The sequence below is a fragment of the Nothoprocta perdicaria genome, unplaced genomic scaffold, assembly GCF_003342845.1.
Source record: "Nothoprocta perdicaria isolate Ctin4 unplaced genomic scaffold, notPer1 scaffold_191, whole genome shotgun sequence".
NCBI classification, from domain to species: Eukaryota; Metazoa; Chordata; class Aves; order Tinamiformes; family Tinamidae; genus Nothoprocta; species Nothoprocta perdicaria.
In genome coordinates, this window is record NW_020455105.1 from 463,757 (window position 1) to 486,964 (window position 23,208).

General features: G+C 42.6%; 1 protein-coding gene across 1 annotated transcript in view; it reads left to right on the plus strand.

Moving 5' to 3' along the window:
- The window catches only part of CACHD1 (cache domain containing 1), a gene marked incomplete at its 5' end in the record, with an annotated part of 80,587 nt that overhangs the window by 44,972 nt on the left and 12,407 nt on the right, over positions 1-23,208 (plus strand). The window contains 13 exons of the mRNA XM_026037168.1: positions 512-618; positions 4,888-5,014; positions 7,001-7,145; positions 8,730-8,946; positions 10,877-11,026; positions 12,060-12,293; positions 14,119-14,268; positions 14,857-14,980; positions 16,700-16,817; positions 17,335-17,503; positions 19,269-19,411; positions 20,026-20,207; positions 21,299-21,409. Coding sequence (XP_025892953.1) covers positions 512-618; positions 4,888-5,014; positions 7,001-7,145; positions 8,730-8,946; positions 10,877-11,026; positions 12,060-12,293; positions 14,119-14,268; positions 14,857-14,980; positions 16,700-16,817; positions 17,335-17,503; positions 19,269-19,411; positions 20,026-20,207; positions 21,299-21,409 — 1,977 coding nt within the window. The remainder of the gene's footprint in view (positions 1-511; positions 619-4,887; positions 5,015-7,000; positions 7,146-8,729; positions 8,947-10,876; positions 11,027-12,059; positions 12,294-14,118; positions 14,269-14,856; positions 14,981-16,699; positions 16,818-17,334; positions 17,504-19,268; positions 19,412-20,025; positions 20,208-21,298; positions 21,410-23,208) is intronic.

Below are 23,208 nucleotides of genomic sequence, written 5' to 3' on the forward strand. Positions count from 1 at the left end.
CTCTAACTTTTTAGACTTTTTGCCTTCCAAAGGCATAAGGAGGAAATCCTCTTCATGCATAGTACTTGGAATAAATTGAAAAAAAAAGAAAAAAAAAGGAGAGAGAGGAAATACTGGTGCTTGAAGGGCTCTCAGTATTTAGAGAAGTTAGGTTCAGCAGCAGGAACAAACACTCCTTCTGGCAAGCTCAAACGCTGGGCAGGTTTCCCCAGCTAGAAGCCCTGCTACTTAAATGCACCCTAAGCCAACCACTCTTACGTTTGTACCTCTCGGTGAATATTACTGCCAAAAGAATGCAAGATATATTAAAGAGCAGATGCAGCCCRGGTCCAAAGAGCTTCCGATTTCACCCTTTTTCCTGCACCCTTACAATATGTATGATGTTTGCATTTCCAAATAAATAATTACTTTTCATTGAACCTTCAGCAAGATTTGCTTCCGTGTCAAGTGCTGTGTATGCTTAACAGATAAGGTTCGCTTGCTTTGCTAATCTCGCTGTTTGTCGTTTCAGATTTGATGGGAATTTTAACACCAACGTTTCTAGAACTATTAGCTGTGATAGACTGTCTACCACTGTGAACAGCAGAGCCTTCAATCCTGGGCGTGATTTAAATTCTGGTGAGTAGTATAATTTTGTGTCTTTCTTTTTTTTGTAGGTTTGTTGTGGTTTCCTTTTTTTTTTTTTCCCCCCATTAGACTTTAATGTTTCCTTGGCCTAGAGAATTAACATTGATTGCCATAGCAACAAGCTCTTACCCTCCTTGAAACTGTCACAGTCCTCTTAATTTGAGATTTCATGATTGAAAGATGATACCTAAAGTAATGCCCTTAGACCGAGTACTTTATAAAAATGTCAGGGAGATTTATGCCAGCCTCCCATGGATAATTTTGTTTCTTTTTTTGCACTTTTTTTTTTTTTCCTCCAAGATCTTTCCTTGCTAGGCTTCCTGCACTGGCATTGGGACCATCACCCATTGATGGTGCCAAGCAGAGAACTTCTCTGATCTTAGCTGAGTTCAGCTAATGGGCGGTTGTGTTGTAGCGATACACAAAAATACAAAATAAAAGGACAGCCTAAAATATTTCCTCCCTTTGTTTCGTGGGGGCGTTTCTGTCTTTGACAGTCGACCCATTTGCTTGACACAGTTAAAAAGCTGCAGATCTAAGAACCAAAGGCACATGACTTATCCCTGAGGAATTCAGCTTTTGGTTGTCTTGCAGGATTTTCCTTTGTTACATCTGGTGAACTTGATTTAGTGCAGGGATTAGTGCAGCTGTTTTATCTTGTATTTTAACTTTTTACGGTGACGTAGCGTTTTATAATTTACTGCACTGTGGATTCTAGTTGTGGACTCCATTTCAYGTAAGTTTGGGGATGTTTTTGACTAGTATCCCTTAGAGCTTGTCATCAATTCTGGATAATTACTCTCTTAATGAAATCTAAAATACATAATTAAAACCCCAAAGAGAGCAAAATAAGCAGCTCCCATAAGTTCCTTTCCATCCCATGCAGCGTACAGCACATCTTGAATGCAGGTGCTGGCCAGACAAGTTAATTGCCTGATATCTGTGTGATCAATATTATTGGTGTGGAGTTTTCCATACTAAAGATAAGCAATCTCCATGCACTTTTTATTCCTTGGACCTTGTTTTACTTGTAAGATCCCTTTTTAAATTAAAAAATAAAGAAGGTTACTTAAATGTTTAGAATTGTGCAATTGATGATTAGTAAACATTTTTGAAAGCAAGTTTTTAATCACCAGTATAGTAGCAAAGCACTGGATGAATCCCTGACAATGTTTTTAAGCAGAGGTTTCCTTCTCTACTGCAGAAATTGCTTGTAAAAGAATATGTTTAAAAAATTATCCTCCTTGAGTGGATACAAATAACCTAAGCCAAATGTTTAAGAGAACTTAAACATGTAAATTTTAAAAATTGAACAGAAATTTGTGCAAAACCAAAAAGTTTGAGTTTCTTGTTGCCCTGACTTACTTGTTAGGTGAGACCTGGACAGCAGGAGCTGCCACCTGTGTCCCTCCTCTCCTGCCCACATATATATATATATATATATATATATGTATGTATATATATGTATATATATGTATGTATGTATAGAGAGAGAGAGAGAACATGTATGTGTGTGTGTGTGTGTGTATACACATATATGTGTGTGTGTGTCTTCATTATTCTAAACTAAAACCGCTCTTGAAAGTGGAGTAAAGATGAAAAAAGGGGGAAATTTCTACTACAAGATACCTCTTGCATCTTGACTTCTGAGCTTACCATTGTCCTGATTATTTTTCCGCTCTAAAATGCCTCCTGGWGGTTGCTGGTGCTGCTGGGGATTTTGGTCCTTCTTTCTCCTTCTCATTCAGAGTCGCAGGTGGGATGGGAATCCATGTCTTCCCAAACATCACATCTGSAGGCGTTCCTGACGGATACAGTGTGTTGCAGGAGCCCCCAGAACTTATACAGAAGGAGCTCCTCGTTGGGAGCTCCTAGTTGGGAGCTCCTTGGGAGCACTTCGGTAGTTGGGCTACTGTTTTCCAAGTAGCAGATYCAGTTCTGTTGTCTTGACCCTTCAAAAGTGCTTTGTCCACTTTTTTTCTTAGCTTTTTCCTTTCTAGTTATTTTTTTGAAGTCTTGACAAGTTTGCCCTTTGTATTAGCTAAAACCTTTTAATTTGGATTCATTTGAATCACTACTGCAAAATAGGTGAGGATCTAGTCTTCAGATGAAATTGTGGTCTTCAAATAGTGTTAGATAGCTGTCCTCACTGGTACGAATAGACCTCCATTTATTAGAAGGAAARAGGACCACAGATACGCAGAGCTAGGATATGATGTTACCAGATTCCTTATTTATTTCTTTTGAACAAAGTAAGGAACCAGTAAATCTTTCTTCCCACCCGCCCTGGAGCATACAGAGTCTCCCTGTAGGCTTGGTCTGAGCCTTCTTCACCCGGTTGGTGTTTGAGTGAGTTAAGATTATGTCCCATATTATGGAATGTGGGATCTTAACTCATATTAACAGTTAAGATTAAAGGTTATGTCCCCCCAACACACACTCCTCTGCTCGACTCCTTTAGTGTGAGGAAGCTGGACCCGCTCATTCAATGACATTTGGAAATGCCTTTGCACTTYGGAGTGAAAAGACCCACCAAGGAGTGAACTGGGGTTTGTTCTGGCTAATCCCATCCATCGAATTTTAATTGGGTTCAGTTGCAGAGGCTTTTATTTCCAGGGAACAGGAGCCAGCAGTAGAGTTTGCTTCAGAAAAGCCTGGGTCRGATTTGTAGGCCTGGCGAGCTCAAGGGAGAAGGTCTTGGCTTGCAAAAGGAACCCATTTGCTTTCTGCTCAAGGCAGAGCATTTCTGGGGAGCGCCCAGGGGTCTCCACGAGGATATTCTAAATGGAGGTTCTTCACTGGGATGCTTCATGYACAACAAAATTCCAAGTCTTTTGCAGAGTGAGAACTGTGTGGTCCTCAGCTCTGTGAGTGTAATGCTCAAGAAGAAGACTCTAAGAAACTGTTATAATGAGCAATTATGTTCCATAGTGCCTTTTTTTTTTACTGTTTGTGCTGTTCTTTGAAGATTAATTAGTTAATGATTTGACTACGCTTTGAAGATGCAAAGTGGTATCTAGAAGTGCTAAGTGTTATCATACCGCATTCCCTTTGAAGTTTTATGAACTCTGTCACACAGGGCCTTCCCTCTAAAAGTCCTTTTTGCCTTGTTAGATATTTATAATTGCAGAGAGGCAGATCGCTTCCGTAGYCTCGTGCTGGTGCTTCCCAGCTTCCCTGGATCTGACCCGAAAACAAATTAAAAAAAAKACCTGGCTAAGTTAAATGAGAGCCACAGATCCAGGTTCAGCACAGGGAAGCCCAGAAGGTTGTGTAAGAAGTAGTGAGATGTTCACACATAGCTGTGAGTTCACCTGGGTTCAGCACAGGCAGGTCACCTTGCTGGGTGTTTTGTTGCACTCTTTTGGTTTTCCAGCCTCTCCCAGGCCTGGCTTTGCTGGAAGGAGGAGGTGATAATGCCATGCAGGGAAGCAACTGCGGGAGCGTGAGGTTAGGGGGAGATAAGGAGAGTCTAAGAAGGGACTGCTGGGTTTGCAGGCAGGGGACGGGCAAGTGGAAGGACCTGCAGGGAGGTCTTGTGGCTTTGGAAGATGGAAAATGGGAGTGCATCAGAAATGGAAAAAAATGCCTATTTTTCAGTGTGCTTATCTGATAGGAGATTGTGTGTAGTCATTACAAAAAACAAAAACAATTATCATAATTTTGATAAAATTAAAAAAAAMCAGAGTTATAATTTTGATAAAATTGGCAGCCTCTGAGGAGGGCAGGACTGAGCTGACCTATGGCTGAAGGAACATGAGAGCAGCAGATGTGGCGGGGAGTTTGTCTGCAGTATGGGAACACTCGTTTCACTGGGAGAATGAACATGGTTTTTCCCATAAGAGGATCTCATTTAAAAGATATAAATCATGGTCACATGAAAAAGAGAAATTTAATTTCTGTATGGCAGTGATGAGCAGGAGAAATTTATTTGCAGTCTCCTTCACTGTAGTACTTCTGATAGAATTAAACTGGACATTATTTCCAATTACAATGTGGGAATTGCATGTTAAGCGAAACCCAGTTAAGCAAGACCTAGTGTTACATTTCCAGGAGACTTGCATTGTTTGCAAACAAGATGTGAAGTTTTATCACTCCAGAAAGAGCCCTGCTTGTGATCCAGGGTGTTGGACCCTGGCTCTTCCCTGAGCATATATGTGGGAAGCCTTGAATAAACATCCCTCCATACAAATCCCATCCATAAATATCTCATATCTCGGCCATCCCGTGGTAACTCTCTTTTTCCTCTTCAACCTCCAGTTCTTGCTGATAACTTGAAGTCCAACCCGGGCATTAAGTGGCAGTACTTCAGCTCTGAGGAAGGCATTTTCACCGTTTTCCCAGCCCACAAATTCCGGTGCAAAGGCAGCTACGAACACCGCAGCAGGTAAGACCAAAAAGCCCCAAATTAGAAAACCTCAGGCACTGTTTTCCTTTCAGCATTATCCTTGGCCAAGAAGACAGCAGTTATACCTAACCTCTATTAGGGTCTCTTGAGTTCTTTTAGGTGTGTTTATTTTTTCTAAAGCAGCAGTTCTCACTTTTACATAACTTTAAGTAAAAATTAAATGCATGCAGATTCCYCGCCTCCCATAAATGGAATGAGCTCCGTATAGCAGTATCCTGTAAATTCTGAGTGTGCCCAGAGGCCAAGTTTGACTCTGGAGCTGGGCTCAGCGTTGAGCAGCGTGTGTGAAGCAGTAGGTGCGTGATGGGCTTGGCTGGCAGGAGCTGGGGACAGCRGTGAGCAGGGACACGGAGGAGCCGCGTGCCCGGCCCCACCGGAGCTGCATCCTTCCCTGGCACCTCAGTGACAGAGCAGAGACTGTGGTGGTGGAAACTCCACTGATAAGAGTGTTCAAAGCAACGTTTGTACAAGTCGCTTAATCTTTGTCTCACTTTCACCCTGTCTAAATGAGATTTTATTTTATTTTATTTTATTTTATTTTATTTTATTTTATTTTATTTTATTTTATTTTATTTTATTTTATTTTATTTTATTTTATTTTAGTTGCTAGTGTTTACCTCAGAGGGTGGTTGGGGTGGATTAATTAGCTAATACTTCAGTGCTTTGAAGATCAAACGCCCTGTCTGGGTCCTAGGTATTAACACCCGTGCAGAGCTGCAGGCTCTTTTACAATTAAGGGCTGATTTGTGCCAGTTGTTTACGGCGGTGCCTTGTCTAAAATCTCCTGCCTGTCCTTTGCTCTTAATAAGATTGCTGTGGTTGCCTTTGATATAATAAAATGTGGATCCCCAAAACTCGTATGTGAAGTTAAGTAGCTTTAGGGTCTGGGCTAAAGGGGAAAAAGAGTTCTGTCTCCTGCTAAAGATCCTTCTAATTCGTTCCATGTTGAAACCTTGAGAAGAGAACTTGTTAAACCTTTCGCACATACCTCACAGTATTGAACCTTATCTGAGCACGGCTTCACTGAAAATATGGGTTTTGATGTTAGCCAAAAATGCACACATGGAAGCCTTTACCAGACTAACAGAAATGGGCAGCGCCGTTCCAGACTGCYGGCATCCCGAGGGCTGCAGACCTTGACCTGGGCAAGCACATTCCCGAGTGCARGCAGGAAAACCTTCCTGGCAAGCAGCTTCCTCCTGCAAGGACAAGCAGACACGCTGTGCTCATGCAGCTGTGCGCCACCGTACAGGTCTTCACTTGCCATGGAACCAGCAAATACCCATAATGATAATAATAAATAATACTGTGCTTACCTTCTATGTGAGGGCTGCACGGCATCCAGCGCTCCTGGGTCCCCATATTTCATGGGAGCTGCTCCAAGCAGCGATCCCAAACGCGGTCGCTGCTCCGGCGAGGTGGGTGGTTGGCACCTGAAAGCAGTTGTTGGGACAGCTGAAGCAGGTTGGTTTAATCTATCTGTGCCCATGCAGTGCGGTCCTGGGCACAAAGCAGTCCCGAGCTGCTTCCATCCAGCTTCCCAGGACTCAACACTGCATTATTCCCGTCTTTGTATCTCCAATGCGTGAGCGCTTGATCTGGCTACCTGGTCCCAGTGTTGAGTGTTGGAATGAGCAGTCCCCTAGGGTGATACCTGAGGTGTGAAGTGAGCTACGTTGGTGCACCTGGGAATGCTGGTGTCCACATTGGGGGGCTGCAATGGAAGATTTGCTGCTCTTTGTTTTAAAACCACACGGGGGAAAGCCAGGGCCCTTCTGCCTGTGCCCACCTGCACTCTGGCCTTGGTTGTCCTCTTGTGAGCTTATATTCAGAGCTGGTCTTTCCKCCCAGAGTTTTCTTAAAAAACTCCCTTTGCAATTCATTGTTTCTTCGTGGGGTGGTTTAATTCCTGACTGCTTTCRCAACGTGACTCAAGCCAGTGGCTTGTGTTTTGTTCTCCTCCAGGCCTGTCTATGTTTCCACGGTTAGACCTCAGTCTAAACACATAGTTGTCGTTGTGGACCACGGGGCTTCGGTGACGGAGACGCAGCTGCAGATCGCCAAAGATGCCGCTCAGGTTATTCTGAGCTCCATAGATGAGCACGATAAGGTACGGTTTCCCTCAGCCCTGGGCCTCTTTTCCGTGGTTTTGACTATTCCCAATGTTTTCGGTTTTTGTCCAAAGCAATGTTTCCAGCCTGTGGTCCGTGGCCTCCTGGGGATCCGTGGTCTACCTCTAATGGGTGGTGAAGGCTTGAACTTGCTATTGGAAGCCTGTATTACTACCGGGAAACGTTTGGGCATCCACAGACTGAAATAAAAATCAAGAGAAAACCACCAATCTAAAGCAAAATCATGTTTCTTAGTAATTTTTCATCTTGGTAGATCCTTTTGGTAGTGGGCAGCGCTGTGATATGTGTGCAGTTCTGCACTTCCCTCTGAGGTGAGAGATTGCTTTGTGCAGCTCATTTAACCTCTGAGTCTGTCTCTTTTTAGCCTGTGAAAATGGAAATGATTTATTCCCCTGCTCTACCAGAGAAGCCTGAAGTATAATTAGTGTTTGAAAGAGTCCCAGACAACCAGGAGAGCAGCAGCAGAAGGTTAAAGTAAAGGTCCAGATACATCGGGATTCCTTTCCTGGCTCTGCAACAGCTATTCCACGGGGCAATGAGAAAATAGCTTAACGCAGAATTTTTGAAAGTAGGGATTACAACACAGGGGGTRAAAAAGTGCTTTGTAGGACCACGGGCTGTCCCCAGCTTCATCTGCACATTCAGAACTTCTCTAGTTGTGGGACCTTTATTTTTCCTCTTTTGAATTGGAAGGGAGTTTCAGTCGACTTAACTGAAGTGCTRTTGATTATAATCTTTGCTTTAAGTCTGTCCATTGGCAGTGTGCAGCAAAACTCTTCTAGCTAATAGGGTTGCTTTCAGAGCATTTTAATATGGTGTAAGAGTGCTTGTAGTTTAGCAGAATTGATAGTATTTGAAGTGTCAAAAGTATTTGAATGTAGAGCTATAGTGAAGAAAACATATTTAAGATAGAGTGTGTTACTTGGGTCAGTAACTTCGTGGTTTTGAAACCTTTTAGACAGGTAAATAATTACTGTGACTTTCTTGCTTCTTACTTCCTACTTTCTTGCATTAATTTATAATAAGGTATGCCAACACTTAGCAAGACTAGTACCTTATGCATATATTTGATGATGCAAGTGTTACCACTGCATGTCTTAACTTTTTTACAGGGAGAAAATTGGTGGTAGATTTGGCTCATTTTCACCGACACATTAAAAACCACGGTACTTTATGAAAATTTCTGTGGGTTTTTCGTTTTCTGCAAGCACTCTGCTTCTCTGTAGGCTCTCAAGGATTTACTGAACGCGCTCTGTTTAGATTTTGTTCTGAGATACCTCTATTTTGCTTGGGTTTCTGCTCGGCGCAGTATAGTAGCTATTATATATGAGCAGTGTGAAGCTGACTTCATCYGAGAAACAAAGAGCAAAGTCTCCCTTGAAATCACCATAAGTCTAATCCTCATCAAATTTGATGGATTTATGCCCCAGGCRTTTATTTTTTAACAATTGAATTTTAAATCCACAGAATCTCTTCTGTTGGCTTATCATTGTGTGTTCTATATTGGCACGTAAGGAATTATAAATGGTAAGGTAATCCAATATAGTTTCTTCTCTTTTAAGATCTCTGTGTTAACCGTGGCAGACACAGTAAGAACCTGCTCCCTGGATCAGTGCTATAAGACGTTTCTGTCTCCCGCCACCAGCGAGACAAAAAGGAAGATGTCCACCTTCGTTAGCAGCATAAAGTCATCTGACAGCCCTACCCAGCACGCGGTGGGATTTCAAAAGACATTTCAGTTGATACGAAATACAAACAATGGCACAAAGCTCCAAGGAAGTAAGTTTCTTGTTGTGCAATCCTGATTAGTTTTGAGATTTGCAGGGTTTTTTTATGTGAATTTCGCACTTTGGCGGAGGTCATAGTAGTGGAACACTGGGGATATTTAAAATAAATGCATGTGTTTTTGTTAAGTAGCATTTACTTGATCTGGAATCTCCACATTATGGCCATTAGCTTCTGTTTTATATCATTTGTGGACTTTCTTTTGAGTTRATATGAAATTAAAGGAGTGAGTTGCCAGATTGCTGAACTACTTACCAAGGATTGGAGTGATAATCTTTAATAAAAAGCAGTTGATGCTGCAGCTTCACTGGTTCGTTGCCAAAACATACACATATTATGTGCAGTCTGCTTAACTGCAATCCTAAGGAAGAGATGACTGCTTCTCGAGGAAAAGGGAGTTTTGTTTGGTGTTTTTTGTGTGTGTGTTTGTGTTGGGGGGGGCATTTGTTTATTTTTTAGAATACTGATAATGGGTGATGTGTTGTGGAGTRTGAGGTTGGCCTGGCTGAGTTTGCATTCAGCTGAGATATATATATGTAAAATATATATTGCTTTCATCAGTCGATTGATGCAGTGCAGGGTCAGGACAATTTTTCATTGTCCTGAAGAGCACCAGCTCAGATCACTGCACATAGTATAAAGAAAAAGAAAAGACAGATGCCTTGCTTCGCTGAAAGACAGTGCTGTTAAGGGCAGATTTTTTTACCATCCTCTGGCAAAACAATGAAACGTGTGCACCTTCCTGGCAAAAACAAAAGCAAGCCAAAAAACACCCCAAAAGCACCCCCCCACACCCCCCCCCAACAACAGTGCTGAAGTTACCTGGGGTAAGATGTGTGAGTCTTTAGTAGCTATTCCAGGAGCCTTGGCTGTGGAGTGTTAGAGCATCCTCCTGCACCCCTCACCTACCTGCTGCTCCTTGCCATTCGAAGGTATTGCCATTTTCTTCATTARCATAGAACCACACATTTTTACAAGATTTCGTACAATTTTGGGGCATTATTACGTGGAGGCAAATATGTGAAGCCTAAAACACAAAGCAAATGTTTTGCATTTAGGTGTTTTTGTAGAAATGGAAGATTTCAGGATTGACCATGTGAATCACAGAGCATGTTTCACAATCCATAGGGTGAGGAACAAAAGGTTTGAGAAAAGGATGTTTATAAAACGCATATCCTTTTCTTGCAATTAATCGTTTCATCTTAAAAAAAAAAAAAAAAAAAAAAGAAGAAAAACAAACATAGGAAAAACACCATTCACTGTGCGGCGAGCGCCTGCTGAGAGCACCGCACCACGGGCTCAGTGTTGGGAAGGACCTCACTGAATCCCAGARTGGTTGAGGTTGGCAGGGACCTCCAGGGATCCCCCAGTGCAGCCCCTGCTCCAGCAGGGACACCCAGAGCTCGGGACACSCGGTCCCATCCAGGCGGGTTGGGAGATCTGCAGAGCAGGAGCCTCCGCAGCCTCCCTGGGCAGCCTGTGTCCCTGGCAGCTCTGGCACCCAGGAAGTTCTTCATCTCAAAAATTCTGGCARAAGTGATTTCATGTGATGAGGGACAAAATACAGACATCAAAGTGGTCACATCACAGTGTTTAAGCCTCTTTATCAGCAAAAGGCAGGTGGGACACCTTTGGGAGCTCAGTAGCTGTGCTGTGTAGCAGAGAGATGCTGAAAGCAGCAGCTGCCTGTGAAATTCTGTAAATTACAGCGTAATGAGGAGCAATAAAATTCGCAAGGCTGCAGTGTGTTTATCTCCTATAGAAACGGGACTCTTGCAAGTAAAGCTGTTGTGCACGCGTGTGAGTTTGTAAGCAAATATGAGAACTCTTACCCTCTTTCACCTGCAGTTAAAACCTAGTGTACTTTCTGCTATGTATGTTAAACCTAGTGTACTTTCTGCTATGTATGTTTCTTTCTTCTTAGATACCGATATGGTCATAATTTATCTCTCAGCTGGGATTACATCAAAAGATACCTCAGAGGATGATAAAAAGGCCACTCTGCGTGTCATCAACGAAGAGAACAGCTTCCTCAACAACTCGGTGATGATTCTCACCTACGCGCTCATGAATGGTGAGAAATGTCCTGTTCCTGGTGGATGAGGTTCCCCCTTCTGCACCTCCTCAAAGCCCAGGACTGACCTTACCACAGCAAGGCATTAATGGGTTTGGGCTCGAACGTTACCTCTTTGGTGTAAAAAGCATGTGTTGGTATATGCTTATATATCAAAGTGCAGCTGCTCAGGATGTAAAATATTCTTGCCTGAAATGTGCAGTGGCAGCTAGACTGAGCTCAGACTGATTTCTACTGCCCTAYGGACACCGGCAGCATCTTCTGGTGCTGCAAAATGAGAGGACGTGTGTGACTCCTGCTTCAGTCATGCCCAGTGAGCATGAATGTAACGTCAAACATGGTCTCAAGTGCTTCAGTACTTCAGGGTAGAACTTCTGAGGGAGGTTAAATTTGCAGATCACTCACACGGCAGTTTAATGTCCTGYGCCATTCCCAGCAAAGCAGTCCCAGTGAGAAGGCTGGACATTATGTTACTAAAAGTGGCACGGACTCTGGCCAGGGAAACTAATACTTAAGTTAATGGATYGTTTCATTCTAAGTGTAAATACTCATTTGAGCCCTGATATCTCCAAAAATGTTTGATTTGTCTGCTGCAATGTGTAAAATATGCAGCAAATGTCCAAGCCGAAGAGCAAAGCCTGTTGTCTCCAGGGATGTATGAAGAGCTCCTGGTCCTTCATGTGCCCCAGCCCCGGTGGGAAACAACCATCCTGGGATTTATGAGTCACATAAATCTTTGTTGAAAGCGATGGTGGGAGCAGCATGTTGAATTTTTCACAGTGGAACAGTGTGTAAGAGGTGATGTTGTTAAATTTTGTGCTTGCTAAGAGCGTTTTCTAAAACCATAATAGTCGTTATAATATATGAATAATCGTTCAGCTCTTCACCTGATTGCTTAAATATGTTCAGTCCTGCAGTATAAATATTTGTGTCGTTTTGCTTTTACTTTAGAGTAAGATGCAGGAATATTGATGGCAAGTAAGTTTTTTAAATCTCCTTCCTTATGTTATTTCTTTTATTTCCCTTCTTTCAGAGGGAGTGACAGGTTTAAAGGAGCTGGCCTTTCTCCGGGACCTGGCGGAGCAGAACTCCATGAAGTACGGGGTGCCAGACCGAACGTCTTTACCCGTGATCAAGGGAAGCATGATGGTCTTGAACCAGCTAAGTAACCTCGAAACGACAGTGGGGAGGTTCTATACAAACCTCCCCAACAGGATGATTGATGAAGCAGTCTTCAGCCTGCCTTTCTCGGATGAAATGGGAGATGGTAAGTGCTTAGGAAACACGGGATTTAGACATAAAAGCATGGGGATTAGGTTTCCTTTTGCTTGCCTGTTCCCCAAAGTATTGTATACTTAAAAAGGTGATGTTTTTAAGTGTATTCCCCAGGCAAATGTAACATTAGGCAGAAACCCTARCAGTACATGTGAGGTTTTACATCTGCAGAAGGCCTGGTTATGAGAAAAGCTGTAACGAGGCGAGGAGCAGGCTCATTTAGGTTGCATTCACAGTGGACAGGCAGCCCTCTGGGACAGTGGGACAGGCTGGGGACAAGCTGGATTCAGTGGAAGGGATCCATTTAGTGTGTTTCCGTTGAATCAAAGCACTGCATTGCACTGAGGAGGGGAGCAGGCATCAGCGTGTCCTGTGGTGCTGGTGGAGCTCCCCCGGCTGGACGAGCACCCGCTTGCAGGTTCCCCACCCTTGGCGGATGCTCAGGCTTCCTCAGTTCAAGTTGCAGTGATTTGCTCCCTCCTGCAGTCTTTGGCGCCCTTCCTAAATCCAAAGTATTTACTGGGAAGCTCAGGACTGCAGATCCATTAATTCCCTCCAGCCCTGCTTGTTCTTAGGCAGCTCACTTGACTTCTCTAGCTCTGCTCTCATGTTCTCTAAAAAGATGCGAAAAACATCACAAAGATGAGAAATACAGCAGTGATTGTCACTGCTTTGACAACTTAACAAATTCTCTATTTCTTAATTTGCAACTTTGCATATTTTTCTGTTAGTTATTCTGTAGTAGCATTTGAGGCTTACGCTGGATAGTTCTCGAGGATTTCTGAGTTTAGCATGGCCATATTTGCCTTGAGCATTAGGTCCCCCTGTGTGGGTTAGGACCCTCTTCTGAGTCCAAAGGATGCTTTTATATTTTTCAAACATCGCTAAGCTTTTATTTTAWTCATCTCTCTCAAAGTATAATGGAAAGTTTGAGCCCTAGAAATGGTATAGTAGAAAAGATTTATCTTATATAATATCAAGATATGTTTGAAAGCACCTATGCAGTTTTTATATTTGAAAGAAGGTTTGAAAGAAAAGGGTCGCAGAGTTTGCAAATAGCTATGGAAAGTAAGAGAAATCAGGTATTGCCCTGACTTCCTGCCCTCTAGCACAAGGTGCTTCTTGAATCATTATAAACATAATCATTTTGTTTATAATTCCCAGTACAATGGCTATGTTGGGCTTTAGTCAAGCAGAGGAGATTTACTATTTTGAACATACGAGTAGATGAGCAACAATTCATCCCTGTTGCTGCTTTGCAAGTCCAAATTCCTTCCCTTTGTCTTTTGGAGTTGCCGTAAGTAGCGATGCTAAAGGAACAAATTGGCAGCTTGACTGCTCTCAYGCTATCTCCTTTCTTCTTTGCAAGGCACCTGCTTGTACGTGGATAACTGCTGCAAAATACTAAATGTATGTTTTATGTATGTATGTTTTAATAAATCGTGTAGATTAAATGAAATTAATCTTTGATCACTGTCAAAGGTGTAAAATTAACTACCTAGTGTAGAAAAGCCAGCAGCAATGACCCCTTGAACGCCCAGCAGGAATCCAGCCTCTTTCTGTATCCCAGTTCCTGATGCGGCTCCGCAGGGATGTGCTGGGAGCACAGGTGGGACATCTCAAGCACAAGGSTCAGCGATGGATGCCAAGGCTTCTCCTGTCTTCCCTGTCGTCCTCCTGATCCCCCACGTCACTTTGTCCCTATGTCCAATACCATATTCCCGCATGGAAGCACAAGGCACACGCTCTGCTTCCTCCAGTGCTAATTAACTGGAGATTATTGCTGATCTCTCCCATGTTGTTTCTTCCTCTTGAAGGCCTGATAATGACTGTCAGCAAACCTTGCTACTTTGGAAACTTGTTGCTGGGAATTGTTGGAGTCGATGTTAATCTTGCATATATCTTGGAAGATGTCACCTATTATCAAGATTCCTTGGGTTCCTACACATTTCTCATTGATAATAAAGGTAACATTTAGGTTCACATAATCTCTTCCTATCCCCCGACTATCAAAAGCAAGCTACTAATTCTCATGTCTCTAGCCTGTAAATAATGAATTATAATGTTTATTAAAGTAAAGTAAAAGTAACTTGTTTAGTTAATTTTGCCTAAGGATTGCCAGACCATAGAGACTCTAAGCAGATTCAAGATTTGAAGTTTCTGCACTGGATCTATAATATAGATATGTTGGCTGATACTGAAATGGGTTTTCTATATCTATAAATGATTTTTTTTTATTGGATGTAGGGCAAAAGGCAAAACTGCAGTATGTGTATGAAGTGCCTTTTTTTGTTTGTTTTTTGTAATCACAGATTCATTCAGCTTTTGTTTGCAGTTTACCACATTTGTAGTTTTCAACTTCTTTGGTGCTAAAATTCCTTTTTTTATTGACTTTTTTAAAGCATTTCCAAAAATAAGAGGAGCACTTGTGTGTAGTTAATGTATATGTTTTTTTCCTCTCTATCCTTAGTGGATATAATGCATTCAGTGCTTGCTTCATTGTATGCTTATATCCAGTGTATAGATATAATACCTTCAGTGTATTTCTGTTTCAGGATACACTCTTATGCATCCATCCCTTACGAGGCCTTACCTGCTGTCGGAGCCGCCTCTCCACACTGACATTATCCATTACGAGAACATTCCCAAGTTCGAGCTGGTGCGGCAGAACATCCTCAGGTAAGGATCCTCCGGGGTGTAAAGCCAGACCTTAGCAGCCCCAAGAGCACTGCAAGTATTTTTAGGGGGAAACTTAAAAGAATATATGGTGCAGGTTCCTCATCATTATCATTAAAAGCTGTGTTTCTTATTATGTCTGGATGCTCAGGTGGAATTGAGGACCCATCTTCTTTTGCAAATGCAAACAACTCTGTTTTTATTTTTCCTCCAGCTTTCTTCATCATATCTGATGTGCTCAGCAGTGGTTTCCACAGCCTCTCTAGGGAGAGAGTCTTTATAACCTCATAARTCAGGAAGATTTTTCAAAATATTTGGTCTGGGTTTTTCTTCCTATCCAGTAATTCCAGTTTTACTCCTGATACCATTTCTCTCAGTTGGAAGATCAACTGTTTTAGCTTTTGGTAGATAGTTGTTATGGCTGCTTAACACTGTAAGATCATAATCATAAGGCTGGCTAGTTGCCATCTGATGTTTTTCCTTGCCTTTCTCCTTTCCCTCTGGTAATTTTGATGTTCTTCTCTGTGTTCTCCACATTTCAGAAGTCATTTTAGTATTGAAGTGCCAACAGTTATTTAAGATGTACAACTCCCATTAATTCCTTTGTACTTAATTTTTCACAGCATTCTGCACTATGCCCAAATATTTGTACCTTGGGATATATCCTTCCTTCTGTCCACCTATTTCTCATTTTTTTCCTAGTTGAATATGGGTTTACTTTTTTAAACTTGCAACCCACCGTGCCCTAATAAAAAATAAAAGTATCACTGATTTTCCAAGTCCTTTACCGGCACTTTTTCCACATGTCCTCTTTCAGGTTGGTAAGTTGTCCTGATATTTTGTTTGTTGAGATAGAACTAAGTGCAATGCCTCAARCCTGTTCTAAGTCAGAATGAGAGCGAGGATACTGGTGGCTGGCACTTCTGGGCACAGGTAGCTCGCTCAGGACTCTCTAATGTATTATATAATGTAGTATTTAAATACTGCACCTAATTGTTTCTTTTCTGGAAAAAAAGACGTGTGTGGAGGACTTCTACATAGGATCATAATCTGTATCATGAACATACTTTTGATACTSTCCAGGTATTGCATGTACTTCCTTTTCCTCCTTTCCCTCTGTCTCTCTTGAGTTTKGAAGAAATTATCCTGTTGTTCCCAACATTGCACCTCTCCTACTTAACTCCCTGCTTAAGAACTGGCCCGTTGTTTAGGAGGCAAGAGCCCTTGTCTTAAAGCATTTTGAACATATCTGGTCTGAAAGCAGTGTTAGAATAGGCAAAGGTACAATATGATATACAGGAACAATTCTGCAAATTTAAGCCTTGCTAGTATTAGGTCTAATTTAAAGTCGACCTGATGCTTCTTATCCTATATTTAAACTGATAGGAAATGTGTACCATTCCAGTATTCATAGTGTATCAGGAAATGATTAGATCATGAGCTGTATGACTGTGCAGAATAGAAGATTTTAAGACTTTTTTTTTTAAATTCATTTTGCAGTTGTAAAGTCACGTTTTACTCAAAATATGCTTCATTACCTATAGCTGCAGCAAAATATGTAGGTATTGTTAGTAAATCAGGGCAATCTTTTCTTCACTAAAGACATATAACTTTCAACCCCTTGGCTCTTGTGACAATTTTGTCAAAGTGCAGTAGATGAGTTTTGTTTAAGAGCTTTCACAGTGTTTAATAAAATGCTGGCTGTTATTTTTACCAATACAGCATCCCCCTGGGCAGTCAGATCATCACGGTCCCTGTGAACTCCTCACTGTCTTGGCATGTAAACAGGCTGAGAGAAGTTGGGAAAGAAGCCTACAACGTCAGCTATGCCTGGAAGATGGTAAGTCCCCAAAAGGAAACCAGTCCATGGTTGCCTAGAGTAAGTTACATTATTATAGAGTATATTAATATACTGAATACAGTGAAGTATGAAGTATTGCTCACACTGAGGTATGAAAGGTTTGGATTGCACAGGAACACGAATGGTATAATTTTTTTAAGTTTGCATTATTGAAACTGAGCAGGATATATATCCTATAGACTATATTACCTGTTTTAAGAGTTGTGTCTTTTTGTCAATAACAGAAATAACAGTCTTGCACAGAGATCAGTGTGGTCTGAATGTTTTACCTGCCTAGTTCTCTTTGCTGCAGGATCAAATCCTTGTTAGATCCTGGAAAGGGAGTTGTCGTCGGAGTGGGACTATGATCCTGGAGAGTAAGACTAAACATGTTGCCACCTTCCCAAACAGGATGGCAYGAGCATTTCAAGAAAAAAGAAAAAAAGGGCTTGATAGAAAACAAATGCTATAAAACATCAATGTTTCTGTTTTCTTGTTGACTTGCCATGTTTTTCAGGTCCAAGACACGTCCTTTATTCTATGTGTTGTGGTGATACAGCCAGAAATACCTGTCAAACAGCTTAAGAATCTCAACACGATCCCCAGCAGCAAGCTCCTGTATCACCGCTTGGATCTGCTGGGCCAGCCTAATGCCTGCCTGCACTTCAAGCAGCTGGCAACCTTAGGTAAAGCACTTCATCCATACCCCACGCATGTGTCCAGAGTGTGGCCAGAGGGAGAACTCTTCCCACAGAGCAGGAATTCTCTTGAGGGGCTTTCCTGCTAGGCAGGTTTTCTAGTTAGTGTTGCATTTGTGCAGCTCTGCTTGATCATCACGAACCTGAGAGCTCTGCATCTGCGAGCGCTTGGGCGGCGAATGCAGGAGGGCTCATCCTTTGGGGAAGAGGGAACTGACCTGCAGCTCTTGCTCAATCTAGTTCCCAGCAGTAGGGTGAGGAGAGATGTCACACYTGGCTTGCAACTAGCTCCTGTCGACAGTGAAGCAGGTTATTGGCAAATAGCTTGAGCGTGGTGGCCGGTCACACCACACTGCTGTTCTGTTGACTTTGGGCTATGCAGACTTTTCACTGCCATAAGGATTTCATGCCATCGATTTTGACACTTTAAAGTCCAAAGTTAGGTGTTTGGGGGRAAACTCGCTGAACTTTAATGTTGTCTGAATTCTTGTAGTGCGAAATTTCCACATCTTCTGTACCTGCAGAAGGTTCACAGGTCACTGACACGTTTCAGAAAGGCAGACTTCTGCTGATGACAGGTTAAAGTGATTCTCTTCCACCTTACTAATTTCAGTAGTTGTTAAAGAATGTGTGAAAGAGGGAGGGTCAATATTCAGTAGAAGCTTTAATGTCTGGAAAGGACAGAGAGTTTCCAAAATCTCTTAAGAAATGTAATATATCCTAAGAATATGTTAGTGATGGGAACACATCCAACACATCATAAGTTGCCARCTTTCACAATAATTATTAAAATCTCATTCTCTAAAATTTGTGCTATATTGTAAAAAGTTCCAAATTAACTGTATTGGTTTTTGGCAAGGTTTGAAGGTCTCATAGCAGATTATAGAATAGTGATACTGTCTTGCTACATGGCCCTACTGCAAATAATTAAGTGAGATCAGACTGGAGGAGTTGTGGAGGAGCTTGACAGTCCTATGGAAACCACATTGCCAGTTGTTTAAAAGACTGTTGTTGATTTTTCATGTAGTSCCTCATTTTGATTGTCTTATACCCAAAAATGCAAGATGTAAATGGAAAATATACAGAAAAAATACAGTACTAAGATGGCAAATGGAAGAGCTTCATGTAAGGGAAAATGCAGTTGGAATATTAGATTTGCTAAGCAGATGAAGGCACCTAATAAGTGACTGCAGTACRTCTTGCTTGATGTATGGTGATGTGTTGTAGAGGAATATGAATAAAGGGAGACGATTTAACTTAGTATGGTGGGATTTTCTCCTCTAGAGACCCTTACACCCTGGGAAATCTGGTCATTTTGACAAGAAATCAAAATTGATCAAACATTCAACAAAAGGCGTTTTTAGTTTTCAGCTCTGCATCATCATCATCATCATAGACTTTTTTCCTACTCCTCTGCATTTTCCTTAACCGATATAAAYGCAGTTCACTAATTTTTCTTTATCACAAAGCCTTCTTTTCTGAGGGTTCTGTTGTCTTTCCAAAAAATTGCTTGACTTATGCCCTCGTGCATCCCTGCCTTCGCGYGCCGCCCGCTCGCCCCTGCAGCACTGAGACCCTTTCCGTGCTGATGCCCGGAATAGCAGAGCCGCAGGAGCAGGGAGTGCATCCCTGCAACTCCTTCCCTTGCTCGCAGTGGGACTCCGCATCATCCCCACTCATGGTCAGAGTGGGTTTCTTGTACCAGCGGTGCAGTTTGCTGTCCTTAATTTTCCACCCTTTTGTTCTTTTCTAGAAAGCCCCACGGTGATGCTGTCCGCGGGCAGCTTCTCTTCTCCTTACGAGCATCTCAGCCAGCCCGAGACCAAGCGGATGGTGGAGCACTACACGGCCTACCTCAGCGACAACACCCGCCTCATCGCTAATCCTGGCCTCAAGGTGCCTGACCCCCGCTGCCTGTGTCACGCCGTTGGGGGCACCTCCGGGTTCAGGGGGTAGTAGAGGACCAGCAGCACTGCTCTTCCAATGCTGATGGTGTTGTGGAGCTGCAGTGATGCTTCCCACCCTGCGTGGGCAGGAGCCCTGTCCCCTCCTTGGCTGAGCAGGCCTGGAGTTGTTGGAGGGCTTCGAGGCCAGCAGGCAAGAAGGGAAAGAGCTGGGAGAGGGAAGGAGGCAGAGAAGGAAGAAAATGTGCAGTGGCAAGCGTCAAAAAGAACTCTGGAAAAATGAAAGCTGTAAGGAATTCTTAGAGGGAAATATCTTGGGGGTTTTAGGCATATAAATAAGAAAATTCTGTTGAAACATTGACATTCTGCAAAGCAGATGCTCAGCTCTGCAGAGCTCGTGACAAGGACACTTCGTTATAACCAGCCTTTCCCTCCGCTTAGGAAGTGCGAGGTGTCGCTGGTGCAAGATTAGRTGATCTACGTGCACTTAGATGATCTCCAACAGACTTAGATGTCTCCAGATAGGTTGTTGGGACACCCTGTGAGCAGCTCCATCCACTCTGTGTGCCTTGRGGGACTCCATCAACTCTGCCTTTTGCCTTGCAGTTCTCCGTCCGAAACGAGGTGATGGCCACCAGCCACGTCACGGATGAGTGGATGACCCAGATGGAAATGAGGAGCCTCAACAGCTACATCGTGCGCCGCTACATCGCCACCCCCAAYGGGGTGCTCCGCATCTACCCCGGCTCCCTCATGGACAAAGCCTTCGATCCCACCCGCCGGCAGTGGTGAGTCGGGATCCCRTCACCCAAGCGCCAGGAAAATATTTAGTATCAATTCCATAGAAGGCCCGGTTGTTATGGCCGGCTCTAAGCTGTTAATCCCAGAATGTTTCTATAACAAGTAAAATATTTGATGCTTTAATGCAACTAGCTAAAGCCTTCATGGCTCTAATTTCGACCTGTTCATTTTGAGTGGTAGTTTGTCTTTCGTAGGCCCCCTGCAGCAGGTGGGACTATAAATRTGGCACTGACATCTGTAGGTTTTCTCCCATTTTGTTGTTATCTGGGTTTTTATTGACACATAAGGTGATGGAATTTTGCTCTTTTTGGCAAGATGAGATTCCTGCTGTATGCCTTTCCAATCCCGTGTCTCCATTTCTAAAAACTCCTTTTTTTTTTTTTTTTTAATTTTTTAATACTTTTGCACTTTAATTTTTTTTTTTTTCTATCTACAGTTTTAAAGAAGGTGTCATTACACAACATAAGATAGACACTTTGCATAGGCAGCCCAAGGGGTAGTGTTTTGGAAAGAACATGCAATCCAGAGTGCCAGACTAGTAATAAAACAGAATTCAATTAAGCTACTTGTAAGCAAGAAAAATGATGTTAAGGATTAGAATGTTTTATAAGTTTTCCTGTTTCTGTAGAAGGTATTTGACTGGATTGTGGCTTATTTTATGTTGCAAACAGCTTTTCAGAGGAACTGTAGTTCATAGTTGTTTCCTGGCTTCTTTTTGTCTGTAGGAGATACTTGCTCCTGTGTTTGCCCTGGAGCAAGTGATTTGGATTGTGCTCGCTTTCAGAGCTCAGGTCTCATCTGGCACCAGGTCGTCTGTTGTTCTGGAAAAAAAAAAATAGTAAAATTATGTTATACATATTTTACCCTGAAGTGAATTGAGCTGTTTTCATGCATCTGATGTGCTGAGAAATCATTTCTTGAACCAGTCTGAACTGTTTCAGTTCTGGATTTTAATTATGCCTGGGTACTCGGTTAATTTTAAGATCCTTAAGCAGACACATTAATTCATTAGCGAGTTGCTGACGCTTGGCAGCCAGTTTTCACTAACCTTTTTTTTGCTTTTTTTTGGCCTCCATAGGTACCTGCACGCAGTGGCCAACCCAGGCCTGATAACGTTCACGGGACCCTACCTGGATGTCGGAGGGGCCGGCTACGTGGTCACCATCAGTCACACGGTCCATTCTTCCAGGTAAGTTGTGGTTTGAGGCTTGTGCCGAGCAGGAAGACTCTGAGCTGCCTTCTGAARAGATTTGCATAGGGGAGAGCAGAAAAGCGTGTCCAAGGACTGAAAACCAAAGCTGTTTTTAAAGTGCTTTTGAAGAAATACAACCTTGTTGGTGCAGCAGAAATAGTATATTTACAATGCTGTGAAATAATCCATGCATATGAATAGATGTGTATTCTGTAGCTTCGCTAATATATGATAATAACGATGTATAGAGGAAAAGATTGATTGGCTGAGAGCGTGCTCCTGGTGACACGAGGCGAGGATTTGTGTATCCCAGACGAGGACGTAGGAGGGGGAGAGGGAGCCCTTTCATATGGCAGTTTTGGATGTGTTCCCTGTTCCCTCTCTGCTGGTAGCCAAGTAGACTGATCTACTTTTTCAACAAGACAGCTAATCTCCAGATTTCCTGCAGTTTGCTGGAGCTGCTCGCACACAGAAGGGGCATGAACCAGTGGAGGTTTGGAAGGGAGCGAGAGGTGAAAGGAAATCTGCCTACCTGCTGGCAAAGCTCAGTCCACGCGACTCCCAAGTACAGAGCCACCCTCCACACTCCAAGCAATGTAATTTTAGCACGGAGCTGGTTTGTGCCAGGGTTTTCAGGCATGAAAAAATGTGACAAAAAGCTTGTAAACCTTGGCCTGGACTTGCAGTATTGCAGAAAAGCGAGTGATAGCACTGGTCCGTGCCTTAGGGATTAAACAACCACCTCCAGCTAAAGGACTGTGTCCCATCCCGTGGTGTTTGATTAGTCATCTATCAATGTTGATAAAAGGAGTGTTAGTGTTTCCTTCATTCTCAGCAGAGTTAATATTGCTGCCATGAGAGATGGAGTCTTCCTCTTATATGCAGACTTTTTCAGGGCTGAAGTGATCCTTTCCTCAAAGACTAGACATTTTTTGTTTCCGTGATTTCTGGACAGGTGCCCAGCCGTCCGAGATCCCGCTGGTTTGAGATGTGCAGGGTTAAAGGAGCTTGTGAGCAATTACAAACACCAGAAAGTTTCAGAAACACTAGTTCAGTTTGTTTTCTATGTGGAGTCTGTCCCAAGTTTTTCATTGAGCAGGTGGCTTCTCCACACTCCCCATTCAATGTCTCTGGTAGACTGGGGCTTTTCRCTCATGCTGGCGAATACACTCACCAGAGCAGCAGAGTTTAGGGCAGTTGCTCTTCCACTCTTCTTCTCCAGAGGCMCTTGGCTTTGCTTGCGTTTTCCCACCACACAATGTCACATTATCTCTTTTGGTAGGAGTATCCGTCGGGCTTGCTGTCTGTGTGGTTTTGCACAGAGAAATTTGCTTAAGAAAATAAGCCCTTCTCTGAGAAGAGAGGCGTGATTAATGAAAACTCTGATTTCTGTTTYGCAAGAGATGGTTCAGTTCACTTTAACAACTGCTTGCCTGGCTCGTTAGGCTGTGATTAAAGAACAGTTCAACAGAGTTAGGCAGATGGGAATGTGATTCCTAGGTAAATATGACCTCTAAAGATTATAATCACATGCAGTTATAATCTCCAAACAGTTCTTAGTTAAAAAGAAAAACGAAAAAAGCAGAAAAGAGTAGAATTAGTAGACATACATTTATCAGAAACTATTGTGCGGGTTTAAATTGCAATGTTAGTTTATCTGGAACGGAAACCTATCTTTTTGTCCAACTTTATGCATCGGTCTTCGTACTTTTTATAGCAGTTGGCGGTAGGAGATTGATGGACAAAATTATTTAATGCGACTTTTATCAGTAAACCAGAAGGAACTAATGAAGTTA